Below are 20,319 nucleotides of genomic sequence, written 5' to 3' on the forward strand. Positions count from 1 at the left end.
TGTGTGTGTGTGTGTGTGTGTGTGTGTGTGTGTGTGTGTGTGTGTGTAAAACAGAAAGAGAAGAGAGAAAGGGAGAGAGATTACGTGACTGTGCACTTAAGTGAGTACAGTAAACAGGTCGGAGGACACATCAAAGTTGGTTTTTCTCCACTATGGGTTCCAGGACTAAAACTCAGGCACACATGGCATACATGAGCCCATGACATATTAAAAATGATACAAAGTAACTTCAGTTATAAGATATTAGTACAGACTATTATTAGAAGCACATAGTCGTTTCTAATGTTGGATAAAATGAGATAAACAAGATGGAGAGATGTCTAATTTTAGCAGCTGACAGCTAATGTCTGCACTAGGAGACACAGCGCCAAAACAAAAGTTGAGCTAGAGAAGCAGACTGACATCTCTTCGAAGGATTACACTTTAGAGGCTGTCTTGTGAGATGCCTCCTCTAACCTGGACAGACCACCCAGTCTAGGCAAGTACACACAATGAGTGGACAAGTCTACGGCCCGGTTCTCTGCTAACAGAAACAGGGTAACTCTGAAGCCAGCGCGTCTGGCTCCTTGTCATTTCATGCATGAGTGGGTTCAAACATTCAGACACAAAGAGTAATGACAAAAACTGAGAACACTAGAAATTCCACTTTTTCTTTATACCCAGTCTATTTATGGCTAAGAGTTTTCTGTTTTTTTGTTTTGATACAACATGCATTTAACCCTTGCTGGCCTGGAACTTTCGACATAGTCTACATTGGCCTTGAAGTTGCAACAATTCATCTGCCCAGGTTCAATGCTCAGTACCCACACAGCATTTAACAACTATCTCTAACTCCAGCCCCAGGGTATCTGAGACACACACACACACACACACAGGTAAGTTGTAAAAGTGTGTTTTCCTTTTCTTCTGGTCACAAAGGACATGGGCAGACATAATTCATCAGACTGCCAATCATGTTAAGACTTTTAGCACCTGGCATCTTGGTCCGTGTGGCACATTTAACTGCACTGGCTATCTCAGACTGGTTATAAAATCCTAATCTCTTCAGCTCTCTTTGTTCTCCTGGTGTCTTCTCCACCAACCTCCACGTTCACAGACTGCACACCACCTCTCTTCTTAACAAGAGCATGTGTGCTGCTGATCTACACATGAACCAGGGCCTGGCATTACTCTTCTTACATAAAAGGAAAGCTGCCAGGTAAGGTCATGGTTAAACAGCATCCATCGTCCTAGACATGTCTTTAGGGGCTGTGATGTCAGCTTTCCCATCATGTTTGTACTTTTCCTCAGAGACAAAAAGTTAAGAAATGACAACGTGCTTTTCTTCCCTGAGACTGGAGGAGTTTCTAAGTTCTTTTCTTTTTTCTTTTTTTAAGACTACTGCTACCTAGCATAATCTATGGTCACATAAGAAGGAAGTTATCACCTCTAGTCAGGAACCTTCAAATGAGCTTCCTTCCCCTCCAGTCTCCCTAGTGTGAGCGACACTGCCACCTACTGTCTTCAATTCAAAGTCTATCACAAACAGGAACTATTCCTTGCTTTTAAATTACAGATTAAATCTCCATTTTTTTTAACAGAACTATTTTTATTCTAGAAATCAGATCAACGGTGGCTGCATTATTATTCCATCTAACTTCCTTCCTGTTTAGTAATGGGTTTCTTAACTGTCTCTCTTCCGATGACCTGTCCCTGATAAACCAAGTTGTGCTAGCTCTCAAACACCCACCAATCATGCAGACATTGCTGGGCAGCTACCCTGGGCTCAGGCTCAGGCTCTGGTTCTTTTGAGGACTTATTAAACTCACCCAGATTCCTGAAGCCCAGGAGCTCTCTGGGTACTACCATCAGCGGCTTCCCTGTGGTCCAGCATTTCCCAGAGAATGAATTAAGTATTATTTTCAGAGGAAAGGAAAAGTCAAGAGTAAATAATCTGCCAGGCGTTGGTGGCACACGCCTTTAATCCCAGCACTTGGGAGGCAGAGGCAGGCGGATTTCTGAGTTCGAGGCCAGCCTGGTCTACAGAGTGAGTTCCAGAACAGCCAGGGCTACACAGAGAAACCCTGTCTTGAAAAACAAAACAAACAAACAAACAAACAAACAAAAAAGAGTAAATACTCTGTTAATTGTGACAGGCAATGAGTACAGAACCTGGGAGAAGATACCAATGATTTTCAAACGAACTATAGAGTTTTACTTTATTTTTTAATTTTGCTCAAATCTTTATTCTCCCCTTCTCCAAAAAAAGTGATTATAACACTTTTTTCTTAATTCTAAAAGTAAGACATGTTCACAATAAAACAGTTAGAAAGTAGAAATTGTAACAAAATAAGATTGCCTTTATTTGCATTTGACTTACATCCTCTAGATTCATGAGTGTGTATGATTTGGTTTGGGTTTTTGTTTGAACTTGGTCTTGCTGTGTTGCCCAGGCAAGCCTAAAATTCCTGCAGAGGCTCAAGATATCCTTTCTACCTCAGCAACCCACTACATGGGACTAGAGATACACTACCACATATGCCCAGCTTTTTCTTTTTTAAGCACAATGAGATTATATGTGTACTGCTTCATAAGCCTGTAGCAAATAATGGACTTCATTATCAGTAACTCCAGATGTGCAGAATCATCTAGAAGGACCCAGAGTACTATTAAAGGAACATACCAGAATTTGTTTTCAAAATCTCCTCTTAACAGACTTAACATAGTTCCAACTTTTAGTTATAAATACAGCAAGTCTTTACACAACTGTTCAGATATTACGTGGAAGAAAGCTCCCAAGTAGAAATGATGAAGGGCCCTTTGCAGATACCACCATGAGCTAACTCAGTGCACACTAGAAGGGGCTACCTCAAGAACAGTTAGTTTCTTGGATTTTTTTGTTTGTTTGTTTTGGTTTGGTTTTGCTTGTTTGTTTGAAAGGCCATGGGGTCACTTATGGTTTAACAGCACAATGAAGCCGGCATTTTAAAGGCTCGCTGTGTCTGGCTGCCATCCCCATGTCACGTTACACTGGAAGCTCTAAGTGGTTCTGAAGTGCAGACATGTACTGCAGCAGGCTCTGTCTCATCTTCTAGCCAGGGGCTGAGCTCCGCCCTTTCCACCCTCACCGGCAATGACTACGGGAACTCACACTGTGTATGCACATAAGCTACTCACTAGATCACACCTATTCAAAGATTGTGAGCAGTTAGTTAGAGCAGTGAACGCTCTTGCAGAGGATCCAGGTTCAGTTTCCAGAACCAACATGGCAACTGACGACCATGTATAACCCAGTTCCAGCGGATTCTGCACCCTCTTCTGAACTCTCAGAGCACAAGCTACACATAGTGCACTTACATACATGCACACATGCACACACCACACACACACACACATAAACCAACTCATACACATAAAATACATCTTTAAAAACCATAGCAGACTATTTCCAAGTTTTGTGGTGACAAGCAGTTCTAAGACAAGCCCCCACACACATCTATAATCCTACCATGCTGTTCTAGGGACGGGCTCCTTGAAGTGGACTATTAAGTCTTTTAATAAAAATTGTTATCAACGTTCTTAGAAAGACGCAGCAATCATACTCTTCTTAATGGCACATGAAAACAGTCTCCCTTCCTCTTGCTTGATGTAAATCTTTTTAATTTTTTCCCATCTGCTTAATGAATACTTGCATCTTGTTTTCTTTTTATTTCTTTCCCATGCCAAGTATCTTTTTTGTCTTTTTCTAATTTGTCTATTCGTATACTTATACTTAAAAAAAAAAAATGTGTGTGTATGTGTGTCCTCTGTCTTATTCCCTGGAGACAGGGTCTCTCTCAGAACCAAAGCTTGCTACTTCAGCTAGGCTGGCCAGCCAGGCTGCTCTCTCATGCTTGCATAGCCATATCCAACTTTCTGTTTTCTTTTGCTAGGGTTTACATTCAGGTCCTCATGCTTACAGAGTAAGTTCTTACCCTCTGAGCCAGCTCCTCAGACTCAACTGATGCTACTCTTCTATCATCACCGTCGTCATCATTATCATCATCACCAACCATCACCACATCAGGATCAGCATCAGCATCCGTCATCCTTGTCATCACTATCACTTTAAGATGGGGTCTGACTACATAGCCTTGGCTGGCCGGGAACTCTATATTTAGACCAGGCTTGTCCTGCACTCATAGAGATCACCTGCCTATGCTGGGATTATAAAGGCATGCTTCACCATCACACCCACAACAGGAATCAGCTTTGCTAGATCGGGGACAAAATCCCTAGCTGTATCTGGAGTGCTCTTTAGTTGATTTTCTTTAGTCAGCTGTTTCTTTTTTAAGATGATAAAATGTCCACTAAGTCTTCACGGATGTTTCTTATAAAGAACAAGTACTGGTGACTTATACACATCACTTAGCAACTGCAGGTGTCAACAGGCTTCTCTAGTACAGCAACTAGTAAAAGCTCTGCCGATGACACATCAACAGGAGGACTGGACCCTAGCCAGTGCTGGGAGGTGCGTCCATTTCACAGCGGGGTCTATGTGGCTCTCTCTCCCAGACAACATGGTAGCCAAGGCCATTCAAAGAACCCTGGCATACATTCTATTCCTTGATCCACAGAATCCAGGCTCAGAAGCAAATAAGCAAAAGTAGGCAGGTAAGTGGGGGACCTCAGCCCAGTGCCCAGCCTGAGCAGGCAGTTTTAGTCATATGTTTCCTGACACACAAAGCTTGCTGGGAACATCATTCCTCCAAGCCTCACTGTTCTCCTGGACTGGAGGCTTTTCTCTTCTGTTTTATTGCTCTACATCTCTGACTCTATGCTTTCCAGAAATTACTCAAAATTACTGACCCACCAGCACAAGCCAACCGTTTTCTTCTCAGCGTCAGCTCTACTGAGGCTTTACATTTCATTCCTATTCTTTTAGGGAAAGGAAAGACATGGTGACCTGAAGCCATGTTCTGAACTGGGAGTTCTGAGTTTACATCACACCTTTCTGGCTTAAATGCTAAGGCATTTACACTGGTTCTGTTTTGTAGTTTTCCATATGCCCCTTCATTCTGAGTGACTTTTCCTCCATTCTTGAGCCCACGAGCGGTTGTAAAATCCTACATACCAATTCCAAGGTCAAGAATTTATCTTGAGTTGACTGAGGAACAATTACTATTGAGGTCAAATGGGGGTTATCTTGAGGTTTATCTTGGGGTGACTGAGAAACGACTACTATTGAATATGAGGTTTATGTTGGGGTGACTGAAGAGTGGCTACTATGAAATTATAAGGCTTATGTGGAAGCTAATGAAGAGGTTGTAAGCTTGTTAAAATATTCCACAGAAGAAATCTTGCTTTCCCAAACAGCACAAATTCATGTATCACGTGTTGAGTTAACTCCAAATACAAGAATTTTCTAGGAAAAAAATTAATTGCCATCAAATTCCAGAGAAAAAGTAACTGCACTATAACTCTAGAGATCTAACATAAAGTATAAAATTCGTTTAGATACTAGCTATTATGTAAAAGAGAAAAAGAGAGTGGGGTAGTATACACCTATAATCCTAAACACAGAAACTAAGAGGCACAGGGCGGTGAGTCTGAAGCTGGTCTAAGGTCAATAATATCCCAAAGAAATGATTATATAAAGCCAGTAGAAAGCTTGCTTAGCATGAGGTCCTGGGATCGATCTGTAGGACTATCAAAAATTAGTTACTAAAACCTGGGAGTAAATAAAGCTATAAAGAAACATTTTGATAACAGACGGAGGAATCTAATTATGAGCTATTACTTGATACTAGAAAACTAAGGGGCTGGAGAGATGGCTTAGTGGTTAAGAGCACTGACTGCTCTTCCAGAGGTCCTGAGTTCAAATCCCAGCAACCACATGGTGGCTCACAACCATCTGTAATGAGATCTGATGCCCTCTTCTGGTGTGTCTGAAGACAGCTACAGTGTATTCATATATAATAAATAAATAAATCTTTAAAAAAAAAAAAAAAAAAAAAAAAGAAAACTAAGAATCATTTTGCCAGAAGTGCTCAGGAAAATCTTCTTTTAGAAATTACGTTTAAATATTTAAGAATTAAACATCATAGGGTTAACATTAAATAGTTCAACATATACATACAAAGGTAATATAAGTACTAGGTAATAGTTATTCTTCTAATACTAATGCATATTTGAACTTATCTTAAAAAGTTGTAAAAGAAGCTATAAATTTTTTTTTAATTACTCAAAATTTTTGGTCATTTTCTAGTTAAAATTCGTATGTGAAAAATGAATGATTTGTAAAGTTTTCCCCCAGGATCTTCATCATCTAACATTTTCCTAGCTAATGCCCCAGCTACCACAAGATGTCACTCCTGCCCATGAGCAAAACCACAAGGACTGACTGCATGGGAAACAGGGCAGCACCCATGTACCCAACAGAGAGTACAAGGAGCTTCCAAAGTTACTCTGAAAAATGGTAACACTTCTTACAAGCAAGACATAAAATTACCCCACCCTTCTCTGAAGCTTTATAAAATACTACTGGCTGGGGGAAGGGGCATTTTCTTCAGTAGTGTAACTATGGATGGCTCACCTATAAGCCTATAAATAGCCCTAATTTTTAAAAAATTCCACCTACATTCCTGTAAGTAACCGTAACAGAACTCACTGGTACACACACTGGCTGAGAAGAGGAAGAGGGAAGCAGGAGGCAGACAATGGGGTAATGTGACTATGGTCAAGATATACGCGCATATCAAAGTGTCTAAGTGGAACACTGTCATGTAAAATTAATATGTACTAATAAAAACTTTAAAATGTATAATTAAAAAGGTGAATTAAATAAATTCTCACAAATACAAAATATATAGTAAATCCAGGGCCAGAGAGATGGCTCAGCAGTTCAGATTGCTTGCTCTTCTTCCAGAAGAACCCAGTTTGGTCTCCAGAACCCGTGTCAGACCCGCTCGCGACCACCTGGATCTCCAGCTCCAGGGCTGACACCCTCCTCTGGGCTGCTTGGACATCTAGTCCACATACAGACAGGCACACATATATACAATTTAAAAAGAAAAAATGTTATACTTTTTTAAAAACCAAATATAAGTGCTAAAAGTTCTTTCATTGTTTGGTCTTTGACTCTGAGACAAGACCTTACTGTCGCAGTGCCTGAAGACAGCTTAGAGCTCTGTGGCTCACGACTGAGCACTGGACCACAGAGGAGGAGTCACTAAGATCACCCTGAAGGGTTAAGTGGTGGATGAGAAATTTCATGGCAGTCACAACATCATCTTCTTAAAAAAAGACAGTCCTACCACTGACTACTTTAATAGAAGCCCCAGAATGTTCAACAAAACCTTGGTCAATCCAGGTTCACAATCAGCTAACCAAAACTTAGAGTTCCCAAGTTCTAGCCTGAAAACTTCTCACAAATGACCGGCTCTTCTCAAAGTATGTCCAATGTCCCCATCAACCTAGCGGTAGGCCCAATGCTATACTTGCTAACCAGCACTCTGTCAAGAAACAATGAGCTGAGAGTGTCTGAAGGAGCACTGCATACACACAATTATCTGAAAGACTTTAATGCATCAGCAACGGCTACTCCACTCACTCTGCCTGTCTCTAGGGCTGTAACATAAAGGTACAGAAAAGTGAGGATGGAGCTCAGGGGTGAGAATGTGAAGTTTACATGGAGAAGGGCCCGACCTTCATCCCCAGCGTCACACAAAAGGCACTAGGAATAGAACTCACTTGTCCTATCAGCTGCCATCACTTATTTCTGTATCTACCCATCAACCTAACTTTTTCCCAGAATTCCTTGGGATTATAGTAATCACAGCCTTTCACCTGAAAAGCTCAGTGTGGTTTCTAAGAACAGGGATATTTTATGTAAACATAGTGTAATTATCAACTTCCTAAATGTATTATTAGCATATCTTTAATCTCTTAGCCTGTACAACTCAATTTTTGATTCATGCCTTTCTATCATCCCCCTGTAGTGACGGACCTGTCTAGACGTGGGTATTATATCTAATTATCATGTCTCTGAGTCTTCTTCTATCTGGGACCTTTCCACAGCCTTTCTCTTTCATGACACGGATGTCTTTAGGGCTGCAGCAGCCTCCACACCTCTGCTACTAGCACGTCCTCAAGCTGTCTGGCTACTGCTTCCCTGTGGCTGGTGTGTGCCTCAGTCAGAAGAGCCCTCACTTGGGCTCTGCACAGTATCATGTGCCTCTATGACATGAAAACCCAAAGCACCACTCAGCTTTCCCTACCGCATAAGGAGTTATAGTTTCTTTTCTTTCTTGTAATCAATAAACAATTCATGAGAAAATAGATTAGGTTCATATAAAACTCTGATTCCTCGACTTTCTTACAAATCCAAAATAACTACAAAATAAATTGAAAAATCTATTCATGCAGAGTACAATGAAACTTTAAAATGCAGGTTTCATTCTACTATGACACAAAATCCTCAGAGTAATAAAAAAAAAATCAAATAAATTTAAAAACAAAAAACCCTGTGTTCCGTGATCAGGAGGCTTCAGGATTAGCACTTGTTTTCAACTCTGTTCATTTGCGATCACTAAAAGTAAATTAATGGCTTTTCTTACGGTCTGGAAAATAAATGACTGTTAGCTTTTCACCTCAGAGATTCTCATTAATTAGATACAATATTCCAGTAACGCTTCTATGAGAACAAAACATAGTGACCCAAAGTTTCCCAACTAAGGTGTGAGGCACCTCAGTCAAAGGTGTCTTTCTGTAGGTCAGCATGCTACTGTGTCCATCCCATGCCAGTCAGAACTACCATCTCCACCGTGGAATACTCGAGCACACGGTGGGGGGGGGTGGGGGGATGTTGGGGGGGGGGGAGGCAGACAGGACCTTACTTACTCTCTAAATCAGAGATGATGAGGTTGTCGTGGAGCTTCACAGCGCGGTGCTGCTCCACCTCATCTTCAAGTTCAAAGATGGTCTCCTTCATGTCGCTCCTCTCCGTGTCTTTTTCCTCCAGCTCTGATCTCAGTTTTTCTAACGTCATATTCAAATCTTCAATCTGCTTCTTGGCCTCTTCCTGGAAAGCTCGGTACTCATCTTCTACCTAAACAAGTTAAAAGGAGACTTGTTTTGGGATAAACTCTACAAACAAAGTACTTACCGTTAGACACGGAAGCTGAGCATGAACAGCTACGGACAGACTGACAACCTGTCCGAGCACTGTTACCACGTGGGGACCAGCACTACACTGCACAAGGTTTTCATCTGACTCCTCTGAGCAGGAGCCTGCTACATCACTGACTAAAGTTACACTGATGTATCACTGAACTTAACCAAGTTATTTATGAAGCAATTAGAAGAAATTTTCTCTTTTCCGAAGTTTGGGCTTAAAGTATACGTTTGATGAATAATTACCATGTTACCCACTCTTCTATAAAAAAAAATGCTGTATTTATAATAGAAAAAAAAAAACGAAGCCAAAAATGAAACCATAAAAACATTTAAGGCTAACAAGATGGCTCAGCAGGTAAAGGTGCTTGCTGCCGAGCCAGAGAGCCTCAGTTCAATCCCCAGAACTCTCATGGTGGACAGAGAGAACAGACTCCAAATCATCCTCCAATCTCCTCACGTGACACATAGCACATACATACATAGACACAATATGCACATACAAAAATAAGTACAACATAACATTTTCATTTCAAATAGTCTTTACCAAAGTACTGGTTCACAGTGCCCCTCAACATATATCTCCTGAATTATATCTCTAAAAGTGATTACTAGCACACTGGCAAGATGGCTCCAGAGGTAAAGGCACTTGCTGCCAAAATTAATGAGCTGAGTCTGATCCTTGGAACTTCCCATAATAGGAGAGACCAACTCCCACAGGTTGTCCTGACTGATGCACCCTAACACGCATGTATTCATAATCCCCCCCACCTGAAACAAATATGAAATAAGTTTTTTTTTTTAAAAGCGATCACTAAATTTTTTAAAAGACAAGTTATTCAGAGTTTAAGCACAGATGCAGTAACACTTCTCCCTTTAAAACTCACTGCACTTGGGCGGGGAATGCTCTGCAGTCAAGAGCACCCCTGCCCTTCTGGACAACCTAGTTCAGTTCCCAGCACCCTCGTCAAGTCTCAACAACGGCCTGTAACTCCAGCTTCAAGGGATCCAACATCCTCCTTGGCCTTTGTGAGTATACATGTATGTGCCATAAATTAACACATACACATTTTTAAAATATATGAAATGTGGATGGAATAAATAAATAATTTGTACAAAAACATTCGCTTCAAACATCACTCAGGATTCACAACAACACCAGCAACCTAGTCAGCCATTCTGACTAAGTCTTTACTAGCACACTGAACATCTGTGAGATGAGGGACCAGAAGAATCACCTCTAAGTTCTTTGTCAGCAATAAATCCTGTACATCCAAGAAACAGGAGCAACTCTACTCTAAAAGCAGAATTAAAATAAAATGTTATTTGAAAAACTCTACCAGGACAAGAGGCAGCAGACACTGCCAATCCTGGAAGACCGGACTCCTGACTCAGCATCTATCTTATGCCACAGTGTATTAAAGATGAGGATGGAAAGCTATCCACTGCTCAGAAGGAATTCTGAGTGCATGGTTCCCAGCACTCCAGCCCGTCAGGGAAGAAGATGCTAGAAGAGGAATGACTGACAAGGACAATACTGTAAGGGAATGTTTTACTCTATGTAAGGTAGTGCATTTTAAAACTTGAGAATGATTTCTAAAAGGCAATGCCACACTTCTATTTCCCAACAAGCATGCTACATATGGCAGCTGTAGAATGCTAACCAAGAACGTCTTTACTTGGGCAATACCTTAGCAATGGTGTCCTGTAACCGATTGGCATCATTTCGGGTATGAGCCAGATCTTCCTGCAGGCTACTGGCCAAAGTCTCTGCCTTTTCCTTGTCCAACCTGACACTCTCCAGGAGATCCTGGATATCAGACTTGTCTCCAGAGTTGTGGATAGAATACAACTCAGCCACCTTCTGCTTTTCGTTCTCCAGCTGGGCCTTCAAACGATTCATCTCTATCTGGTCACTGGCCACGGTAGCTTTGTACTCCTCCAACGTGGCTGCCAGGGCCGCTTTGCCCTTCTGCTCAGACTCAATGATCCGCTCCATGTGGTGGCTGCGCTCTTTGAGGGCACCTATCATTTCCTGAGCTTCCTTGTTATCTTGTTCCGCCATCTTCAGAGTGTTGCTTAAATGCTGCTGAACACCTAGGAGCTGCTCTCGCTCAAAACGGGCGTTCTCAGCCAAATCCATGTAGCGCTGCTCCAGTTCCATATAGCGCCCGCTCTTTACGTCCTCATCTATGACATAGGAAACATGATGCTCATCCAGAAGGGAACGGAAATACTCAATCTGCCGGCCGAAGTGCTCCAGCTTATCACTCTGCTGACACAGAGACTCCATCAGGATGACCTTCTCCTCTCCCAGCCTTTCGTTCTCACTGTTGAGTTCCTGGGTAATCTGCTGGAGATCAGCTAGCTCCTGCAGAGTTGCCTGAAGCTCCTCACTGGTACTGTGCTGGTTCTCTTCCATCTGGTGAATCCGCTCCGTCAGGCAAGCGACAGACACCTCACTGGCATTCCCACTGCTCCCCTTCCGAGAGCGCTCAATGCTTGGGACGCCCTCTGACTCTGAAGAGGAGGGGGCGTCCAGAGCATCATCGCTGGAAGTGAGGGGCTGGTACACCTCGCTACACTCACTGTCCAGGTTGTCCATGGAGTTACTGTGCTGATGGTCCATGAGTGTATTTTCATCCTGACTCAGGAGATCTTCCACCGACCCAGGAGCAGAACCTTCTACTGAAGACGTCAGAGTTCCTCCTCCATCACTCTGGTTGCCAGGGGTGATTTCTGGGCTCAGGGACTGATAGCCAAATAGTTTTTCAGAATTGTCCAGCCTTTGTTCTAGGGAAAAGCCCAAAGCGTTCAGCCTGTCCTTCAGCATTCTGTTCTCATTCTTGAGCTGGTTGAGCTCCTCGCGGATGGCTGTATTTTGCTCCTGCAGCTGCAGGAGCGTAGACTCCACGTCAGTCGGCTGGTGAGCAATAATGGTTTCCTTCTCCTCAGACCTGTCCTCACCTTCACAATGGTCCTCACTAATGCCCAGCTGAGCACGCATGTCTCGGAGTTCATTTCTCAAATGTAAAATTTCCACATCCTTGGTTTTCGCCAGTGTGAGGAGATCTTTCACCTTGGCTTCCAAAGCAGCTTTGTCACTGATCTGATTGTCCGACTTAGACTTGCTCATTCGAATATCACCCTCTGTAGCGGTGCGGCTGCGTGAACGTTTAGCCAGTGCCACATCATTAGCTCCCTGACTTACAGAGGGCAGTTTTTTGCTCTGGTTTAGCCGGGTGCGCTCACGTAATCTTTCTCTAGTAGAACTGGATTCTTTATTACCAGCCGAAGTACTCCGTTTGGCTGAGGAACTAGTGCCTGTGTGTTTAAAACAAAGAATTTAAGATACAATTATTAGCAACAAAAATGCATGGGTTCTGAGCCTGGCACTACTGAGATGAACGCTGGGCACAATCCTGACAGAGACCTGCAATTGGTCATCTGCAAAGTTCAGTGCCTTAACACCCGGATGTCCTCTCTTAATAAGCAATGGTTAGAAGAAGCCTTACCTTGAAATGCCCAAGATTCAACTCACAGACCACATGAAGCTCATGAAGAAGGAAGACCAAGTGGAGGTGCTTTGGTCCCCCTTAGGAGTAACAAAATACTCAAGGGAGCAAATAAAGAGACAAAGCGTGGGACAGAAACTGAAGGAGGGGCCATCTGGAGACCATTCCACCTGGGTATCCATCCCATGTGCAGTCACCAAAGGCAGACGCTGATGTGGATGTCAGGAAGTGCATGCTGACAGGAGCCTGACATAACTGTGTCCTTAGAGGTCTGCCAAAGCTTGAAATATTCAGAGGTAGATGCTCACAGCTAACCATTGAACTGATCATGGGGTTCCCAATGGAGGAGTTAGAGTGAAGACTGAAGGAGCTGAAAGGGTTTGCGACCCCATGAGGAGAACAACAATACCAACCAACCAGAGCTCCTAGAGTGTAAACTACCAGCCTGGGAGCACTTAGGGAGGGACCCATAGCTCCAGCTGTATATATAGGGGAGGATGGTCCTGTCGGGCATAGGTGGGAGAGCAGATCCTTGGTCCCATGAAGGCTGGATGCCGTGTGTGTGTGTGGGAATTCGAGGGTGAAGAGGTGGGGGGGGGTAGGTAGGGGGGCACATCCTCATAGAAGCAGGAGGAGGGGGGATGGGATAGAGGGTTCCTGGGTAGAGAGGGGGAAATGGGGTAAGGGGATAACATCTGAAATGTAAATAAAACATCCAATAAAAAAACTAATTAAAAAAAAAAAAGAATGGTATAAAAAAAAAGAATTTTATGGACCATGACCTATATCTCAATAAGGCTGTTAAAAAGATATGCACAGTAACTCAGATACAGGAGTAGGACCTGCATACTGGCTGGAATGAAATATTCCAGAGCAGGCTCTAAGATCAACCAGTCAGGTGATTACCTACAGGAAACAGAGTGAAGGGAGAGCACAGATCAACGTGAAAGGAAAGCCAGCCTCAGAATAAACCCGAAGTCTGGGCAAACTACGAGAAACAGGAGAGTGATAACCAAAGTAAATGCAAAGTTCCGATCCCACACTGGCACATCAGTAGTAACAAAAGCTCTAGAGAACAAAGAACTTTTAGGTTTATTCCATATTATTCCATGTGCACACAGGAAAACTTCAGAGCAGTCTAGGAGGGAAGCAGAGTGTCTGTGTAGCATGTGCAAGGCTCTACGTCCAATCATTACAACCAGGGAGAGGAGATAAATTCACAGGCATTAATTTATAAAAGATTCAGTAAAACTTTGAGGTAATGATATCCCCATTCCAGTCTATAACTGCAGAGCTGCTACAAAACGCACAACAGCCCATAGGTGACTATCTTCCTGTATCACAAAGTTGTTCATCCCTCTAGAGCCTTGTGGTCCACTACATAAAATGGCAGTTCCTTAAAAATACTCCAGTTGGTTGGGCCTGGTGGTGTGCAGGCTGCGATCCAAGCTACTTCTGAGGCTAAGGCAGTACGATCACAAATTCCAGGCCAGCATGTGGATCAGAATTCATTTGAGGCCAGCAGGACAGTTCAGCCTGCCTCAAAATGCAAGGGTAGAGAGAAGACTGGAGTTGGAGGTGAGCGGTGGCACACGTGCTTAGCATGTGTGAGGCCTTGTGCTCAGTCCACTGGACAGCGTGAGAGTGAGGACACAGGACCTCACAACCAGGTCTACATCTTGTTTTTTAAAGTAAAAAATATTTTGTTGTTCGTGGGTTTTTTTTTTTTATTTCTTTTACATCAAATAAAATGATCATGTCAGTTGTTTTTAAAGGCTTAAAACATGGGCAGTTAAAAAAAAATGCTCATACTAGACACTGTAGTACAAGCCTGTAACGCCAACACTCTAGAGGCAGAAACAGGAAGAAGGTGTAACACAGGGAGTCCCTGGCTTGCTGGGACTAAAAGGTAAGGCTCCATCTCAACCCTCTTCCCACAAAGTACATTCTGTTCAACAAATGTAATTAGTGAGTATAACACACTGTTTTACAAAGAGACAATATTGCAATATTGCCTGCTGGCCAAGATACAGCCTCTAGAGCCACTCGCTGACAGCACTGGTGGCTCATCCACTTTACTGAAGAATCAAGAGAGACAAGAAAGAAGTCAGGCTGGTCCAGAGACAAGGACAAGAAAGGAGAAGTGAGCATGGCACACAACGTTAAGATAAAACATTCAACGAGTGTTTTCAGGGCGTGTCTTTGGAGGCCTAGACATTGGCAGACTTCAGGGAGTCACTGCAAGTCAATAAAGATTCTTGAGCAAGAACGAAACAAGGAAAAGAGAATGTCTGTGAAATTCATCTAGAAGACAGTTACAGCAAATCTTGGTTGCCAAGCTGACTCCATCTGGAATCAACTAAAACCCAACCAGACTGAATCATCTGAGGTGGGCCACACCTTCTGATGGCAGCTTGTGCCTTTGCCTCCTTGTCCTCACTCTCTGGCAAGTCATACATCGTGTTGCCAAGACTGGTATTAGAACCTACCACTTCAGGATCAAACAGTCTCGAGAACTCTAGTGCAGACTGAGAGAGACACTGAGACGTCTAATCTTGTGTACAGAACAACTACTGGATTCCTGTCCTTTCCATTGGGAGACAGTCATGGTTGGACTACCTAGAGCACAGCCTGTAGGCCATTCTAATAAGCTCTTACACAAAAATACATGTTTATATTGTATTGTATTATTTATACATATTCACTCTATCCATTCAGCTTCTGTAGAGAACCCTGACTGATACAAAGTTGTCCTATGCACTAGTGAGAAAGGAAGCACTAGTGGCAATGACGACACTGATGAAATAGACAGAAGGCCTGTGGCAAATTTCAAAGGCAGAGAAAAGGGGACAGTAAAACAAATATAAAAAGATAACCAAGGAAGAAGAGAATGATGCAGCCTTCCACAACATTAGGACTGGTACGGTCATTCTTACCAACACAAAAGGCCCTTCTCATTTAAAAAAATAAAATGTGGATGACTGGATAACAAAAGGAACAGACATTAAGATGAAGGCAAGGACCGACTCAGTCACAGAAGGTAAGGAAAGAGAGAGATACACAGAGGACTAGAAGGACAGACAAAATGGAAAAGAGCAGCAGCCTTTCTGGTAACTGACCTAAGAAGCAGAATCGCTCAAAGCGGATGAGCAGCCTCACTTAGACACGAAAATCAAACAGCCTTAGGGTAGCCTCAGGAAGAGAGAATGAGACAGCCAATGAACTGAAGAACAAGGATGCTGCAGGGGTTGAACCAGGTCCCCTGAAGGGTATACGTCTAAGCCTAAGCTGTGGCCTCTAGAATGTGATTGTATTTGCACACAGTAATTCGATCAATTGATTCAATTCACACAGAGCTGTGTGGTGTTTGAGTGAAAATGGCCCCCACAGGTTCACAGTTAAGTGCTTAGGGAGTGGCACACTTAGGGAGGATGTGTGTCACTGCGGGAGGGCTTTGAGGTCTCAAAAGCCCAAGCTTGGACACTGTCTCTCTCCCTGCTGCCTGCTGGTCCAGATGTAGAATTCTCAGCTACTACTCCAACACCATGCCTGCCTGCGTGCTACCACGCTTCCTGCTGTGTTGATGACAATAGACTCAACTTCTGAAACTGTTCATTTAATTAAATGTCTTCTTTTGTAAGCAGTTCCATGGTCATGGTATCTCTACACATCCACAGAAGACTGACTAAGACAAGGTGTTAGGGTGGCTCTTATCCAGTGTGATTTATGTCTATAAAAAGAGCATTAGGGCAAAAGCAGAGGGACACATTGTGGGGACACATTGAGGAAGCAGCCAAATGTGAGACAGGGAGACCTCAGGAGAAAACACAACTGCCAATACTTTGACTTACAGACTATAGAATAATAAATATCTGTTGTGTAAACCCACTTGGACATACAAATCTGAACTGGAACATCTAATCCTAGGAGGTAATAAATGAAGTCTGAGGTTAGATGCAACACCAACAGGAAACCACTTGTGCACAACAGAATGGCCCAGGCTCAGCCATAAAAGAGGTGCTGGCTCTAGAGTGTTCCATCTCAAGGCCCCTGTCCTGTGAGTAGGGCATTAGTTAAATGTGAGCAGGACTTGGAAGTGACATAGTGAAGGCACAAACCATGCTCCACCACCATGTTTGTACCCTTATAGCCTGGTACAAAATGAGTTTCCAAGAAACTCCTATCAAGTAACTGAATAGATGGCCTTTAGCGAGGCTAAGCTTCAGCATCGTTACTTCAAATCTACAGTGAGGAAAACGCAGTCTGTACTTCAAAAGCTCACTGAGGATCAAGTAAAACACCACTTACAAAAAGTAAGGACGGAGACACTCCCTCTTGTCAGTCACACCACATGACCATTAGAACTAATAGTGGAGTTTGAGCTGGAATGGAAGAGGAAAGGGCAGGAAGAGGTGGGGGACAGTGGGGAGCCTAGGCTAGGGAAGCCTAGCACGAGCGGAAGCGATGAGCCCAGGACTGAGACCCCGGCCGCACCTGTGCTAATCTTGGACTTGCTCTCCGAGACGGTCATGGTGGGGGCCGGTGCTGAAGGCGCTGCGGACGAACAGGTGCTCTTCTTGGCTTTAACACCATTAGCCACGTTTACTCCTCCAGCCATGCCCGCTAAAAGGTCATCATTGCTCTTGGTCTAGAAGCAAGAGAGAATAAGCACACATTGACTACGGGAAGCAGGATGAAGTCTCTGAGGACTAAGCAGGGTTCTTGACTTCTACACTAAAAGACTCTGGTAATACTTCCTGACATTTAATAAACAAGGAGCATATCACTGTGCTACAAAAGCAGACATAAAACCTCTTTATAGTTACAGGAAATCATGTTGGTCTTCCTAAGACACCAAAGCACACACACAATAAAAGACTTTACGGATGCCGGCTGTGTGCTCCCGTGAGCCACATTCAGTAGACAGGAAGGTGTCACTCTTATTAAACGTTCATTTAGGACACGACTCATGAACAGGGGTGACCTCAGTGAAACTACACAGGCAACAATGAGGACAGCCTATACTGTTGTAAGTTCTAAATACTGTCACTAAGACTCAAGTAAACCTTCATTACTTTAAAATGAAGCCAAAAATAAACTCTTTTTAAGTTGCCTTGGTCATGGTGTCTAATCGCAGCAACAGAAAGTAACTAAGAGAGACACATTTGTACATCTTTATTAGAACACCAGGAGTTAAAAACCTATAGAAAAAAATGAAAAACTACTTGCGGTTGCTTTGCTTCTGTGTTTACTTATTTATTTAGAATGTGTGCATGTGTATGTCTGTGCCTTCCTTACTAAGTGGAACACAGTGCACAGGTGGGGGCAGAGTCAACTTCCAGGAGCCTCTTCCCTCTGTCCACTGTGTGGGTCCTGAGATCATCTTCCCTCCGTCCACTGTGTGGGTCCTGGGGACCAAACACAGCTAGCCAGGCCCAGAAGCACATGCTCCAAGACCAAGAAAAAAATACTCTTAAATAAAAGAACTCAAAGTTTTTCCCCACTTAAGGTGAAGGCATACATTAGCTGACTGATTTACTACCTTAGACTAAAGCAATACTCTTAAATAATCATAATGAATTCACTTCTACAAGTTAAAATGGTCCACATGTGACTAACTTCTAAAGCTTCTTCTAGTTTTCAATAGCATATGGAATGTCTGTTCATCATTCAATTTTTTTGTATTTTTTTAAATTTTATTTTATGTGATAGGTATTTTTCCTGCATATATGCAGCACATTTGAGCTTAGTGTCCACAAAGGTCAGATGAAGGCATTGGCTCCCCTGGAACTAGAGTTACAGATGGGGTGAGTCAGTCATCGAGTGCGTGTTGGGTACCGAACCCAAGGCTCCTAGAAAAGCAGTATATCCTTTCTTAACTGTAAAGCTGTATTAGACTAGTGCAGAAAGGTGACATATTTAAAAAGAGTCAGAAGACTTAGGGATGAAGCTAAGTCATAGAATGCTTACCTACCACAGCACATTCACAGCCCTGAGTTTGATTCCAATACCAAAATAAAGAGAGAGGGGACTGGGGAGACGGCTTAATGGTTAAGAGCACTGTCAGAGGACCTAGCTTTGATTCCCAGCAACTACATGGTGGCTCACAACCATCTATAATTCCAGTTCCAGGGGATCTGATGCCCCTCTTCTGGCCTCTGTGTGTACTAGACACACATGCAGTACAGACATACATTCAAAACACTCATAAAACTTTTTTAAAGCTAAAAATAGAAAGAGAATGAGTTTCTTTAAACATTTACACAGAATTAAACTCTGAAAATTAAGGGTTGTCATATGTTTGACACCTAAAATACACAATAGGGTACAGAGAAAGAGAGAAATGACATTAACCATAAGATATGTGCATTCTTCTGACTTGTCTCAGCTGGTCAAAAGTAGCCATCAACTCTGGTACAAAATACCTTTAACTCTCAAGTTCTGTAGCCCATCAATCTTCTGCAATTAACAATTATATAAACACAAGATTTTCTATTTTCAAATTATATTTTCAAACTAATTTTTCCCTTCTTATATTAAATATTTTCTTTAACTCATGTGAAAGGGAGCTTAATCCCAGCCTTTGGGCAACGGCAAAGTCAAATAGACACTGGGATACCAAAACACAATTGTCGTTTTGTATTTGTACTGTGTAGTTCTGATCACACAGTATTCACAAGAAAGAATAAGAATCCAAAAGCGAGGCTGCAGCTCAGCAGGAGAGCTCTTACCTAGCATACATGAGGTCCTGGGTTATGCTCTTAGCACCTCAATAATAGCATAATAAGCCAGGAGTTGGGGCACACACTTTTAATCCCAGCACTCAGGAGGCAGAGGCAAGAGGATCTCTGTGAGTTCAAAGCCAGCCTGGGCTACATAGTGTGTTCCAGGACAGCCAGGGCTCTAGAGAAATCCTGTAACAAAACAACAAAATTATAATGAGAATCAAAATAATTCTATAAAGGAACTATATAGAAAGATAATTGATTGTAGCTGAAAACTTAATGCAGAAAACACAGGTTCTATAGGAAATCATGCTAGGTCAACCATGAATTCACAAAGTAGGGAAAGAATGAGTTCAAAGTGTTAACACCATATCAAAAATAAAGTATGTGTTTCTAACTACAACCAAAAATTCTGAAATCATAAAACAAAGACTTGATCAGCTTAAGTACATAAAAATCTTTAAAAAAAAAACTTTAGTTTTTAAAAAGTTTTAAAATCCTTATCACAGTCAAAACAAATAAATAAATTTTTAAAAAGGAAGAGGAAGGAAAGAAAAGAAACCAGATGATGAAATACTTGCTACCTAGCAGGCTGGCAAAAACAGAAAATGTGTGATAACGCATTCATTTGGGAAGGATAGTGCAAACTGCATTGGCATACATGCAGTGTATTATACAGCTACAAAAAGAAAAAACTCAGGATAGTGGTATAGAAGGCTGGTGAGGCAGGGCGGTGGTGGCGCACGCCTTTAATCCCAGCACTTGGGAGGCAGAGGCAGGCAGATTTCTGAGTTCGAGGCCAGCCTGGTCTACAGAGTGAGTTCCAGGACAGCCAGGGATACACAGAGAAACCCTGTCTTGAAAAAACAAAACAAAACGAAGAAGAAGGGGAAAGGGAAGGAGAAGAAGGAGGAGGAGGAGGAGGAGGAAGAGGAGGAGGAGGAGGA

General features: G+C 42.6%; 1 protein-coding gene across 1 annotated transcript in view; it reads right to left on the bottom strand.

The window, feature by feature from the left end:
• The window catches only part of Specc1l (sperm antigen with calponin homology and coiled-coil domains 1 like), a 103,657-nt gene that overhangs the window by 57,410 nt on the left and 25,928 nt on the right, over positions 1–20,319 (bottom strand). Inside the window, exons 3-5 of the mRNA XM_028773928.1 lie at positions 17,142–17,295; positions 10,823–12,456; positions 8,860–9,067 (exon numbers count right to left, since the gene is read on the bottom strand). Coding sequence (XP_028629761.1) covers positions 8,860–9,067; positions 10,823–12,456; positions 17,142–17,295 — 1,996 coding nt within the window. The remainder of the gene's footprint in view (positions 1–8,859; positions 9,068–10,822; positions 12,457–17,141; positions 17,296–20,319) is intronic.

This window comes from Grammomys surdaster, unplaced genomic scaffold, assembly GCF_004785775.1.
Source record: "Grammomys surdaster isolate TR1022 unplaced genomic scaffold, NIH_TR_1.0 237, whole genome shotgun sequence".
In the NCBI taxonomy this organism is placed as follows: domain Eukaryota; kingdom Metazoa; phylum Chordata; class Mammalia; order Rodentia; family Muridae; genus Grammomys; species Grammomys surdaster.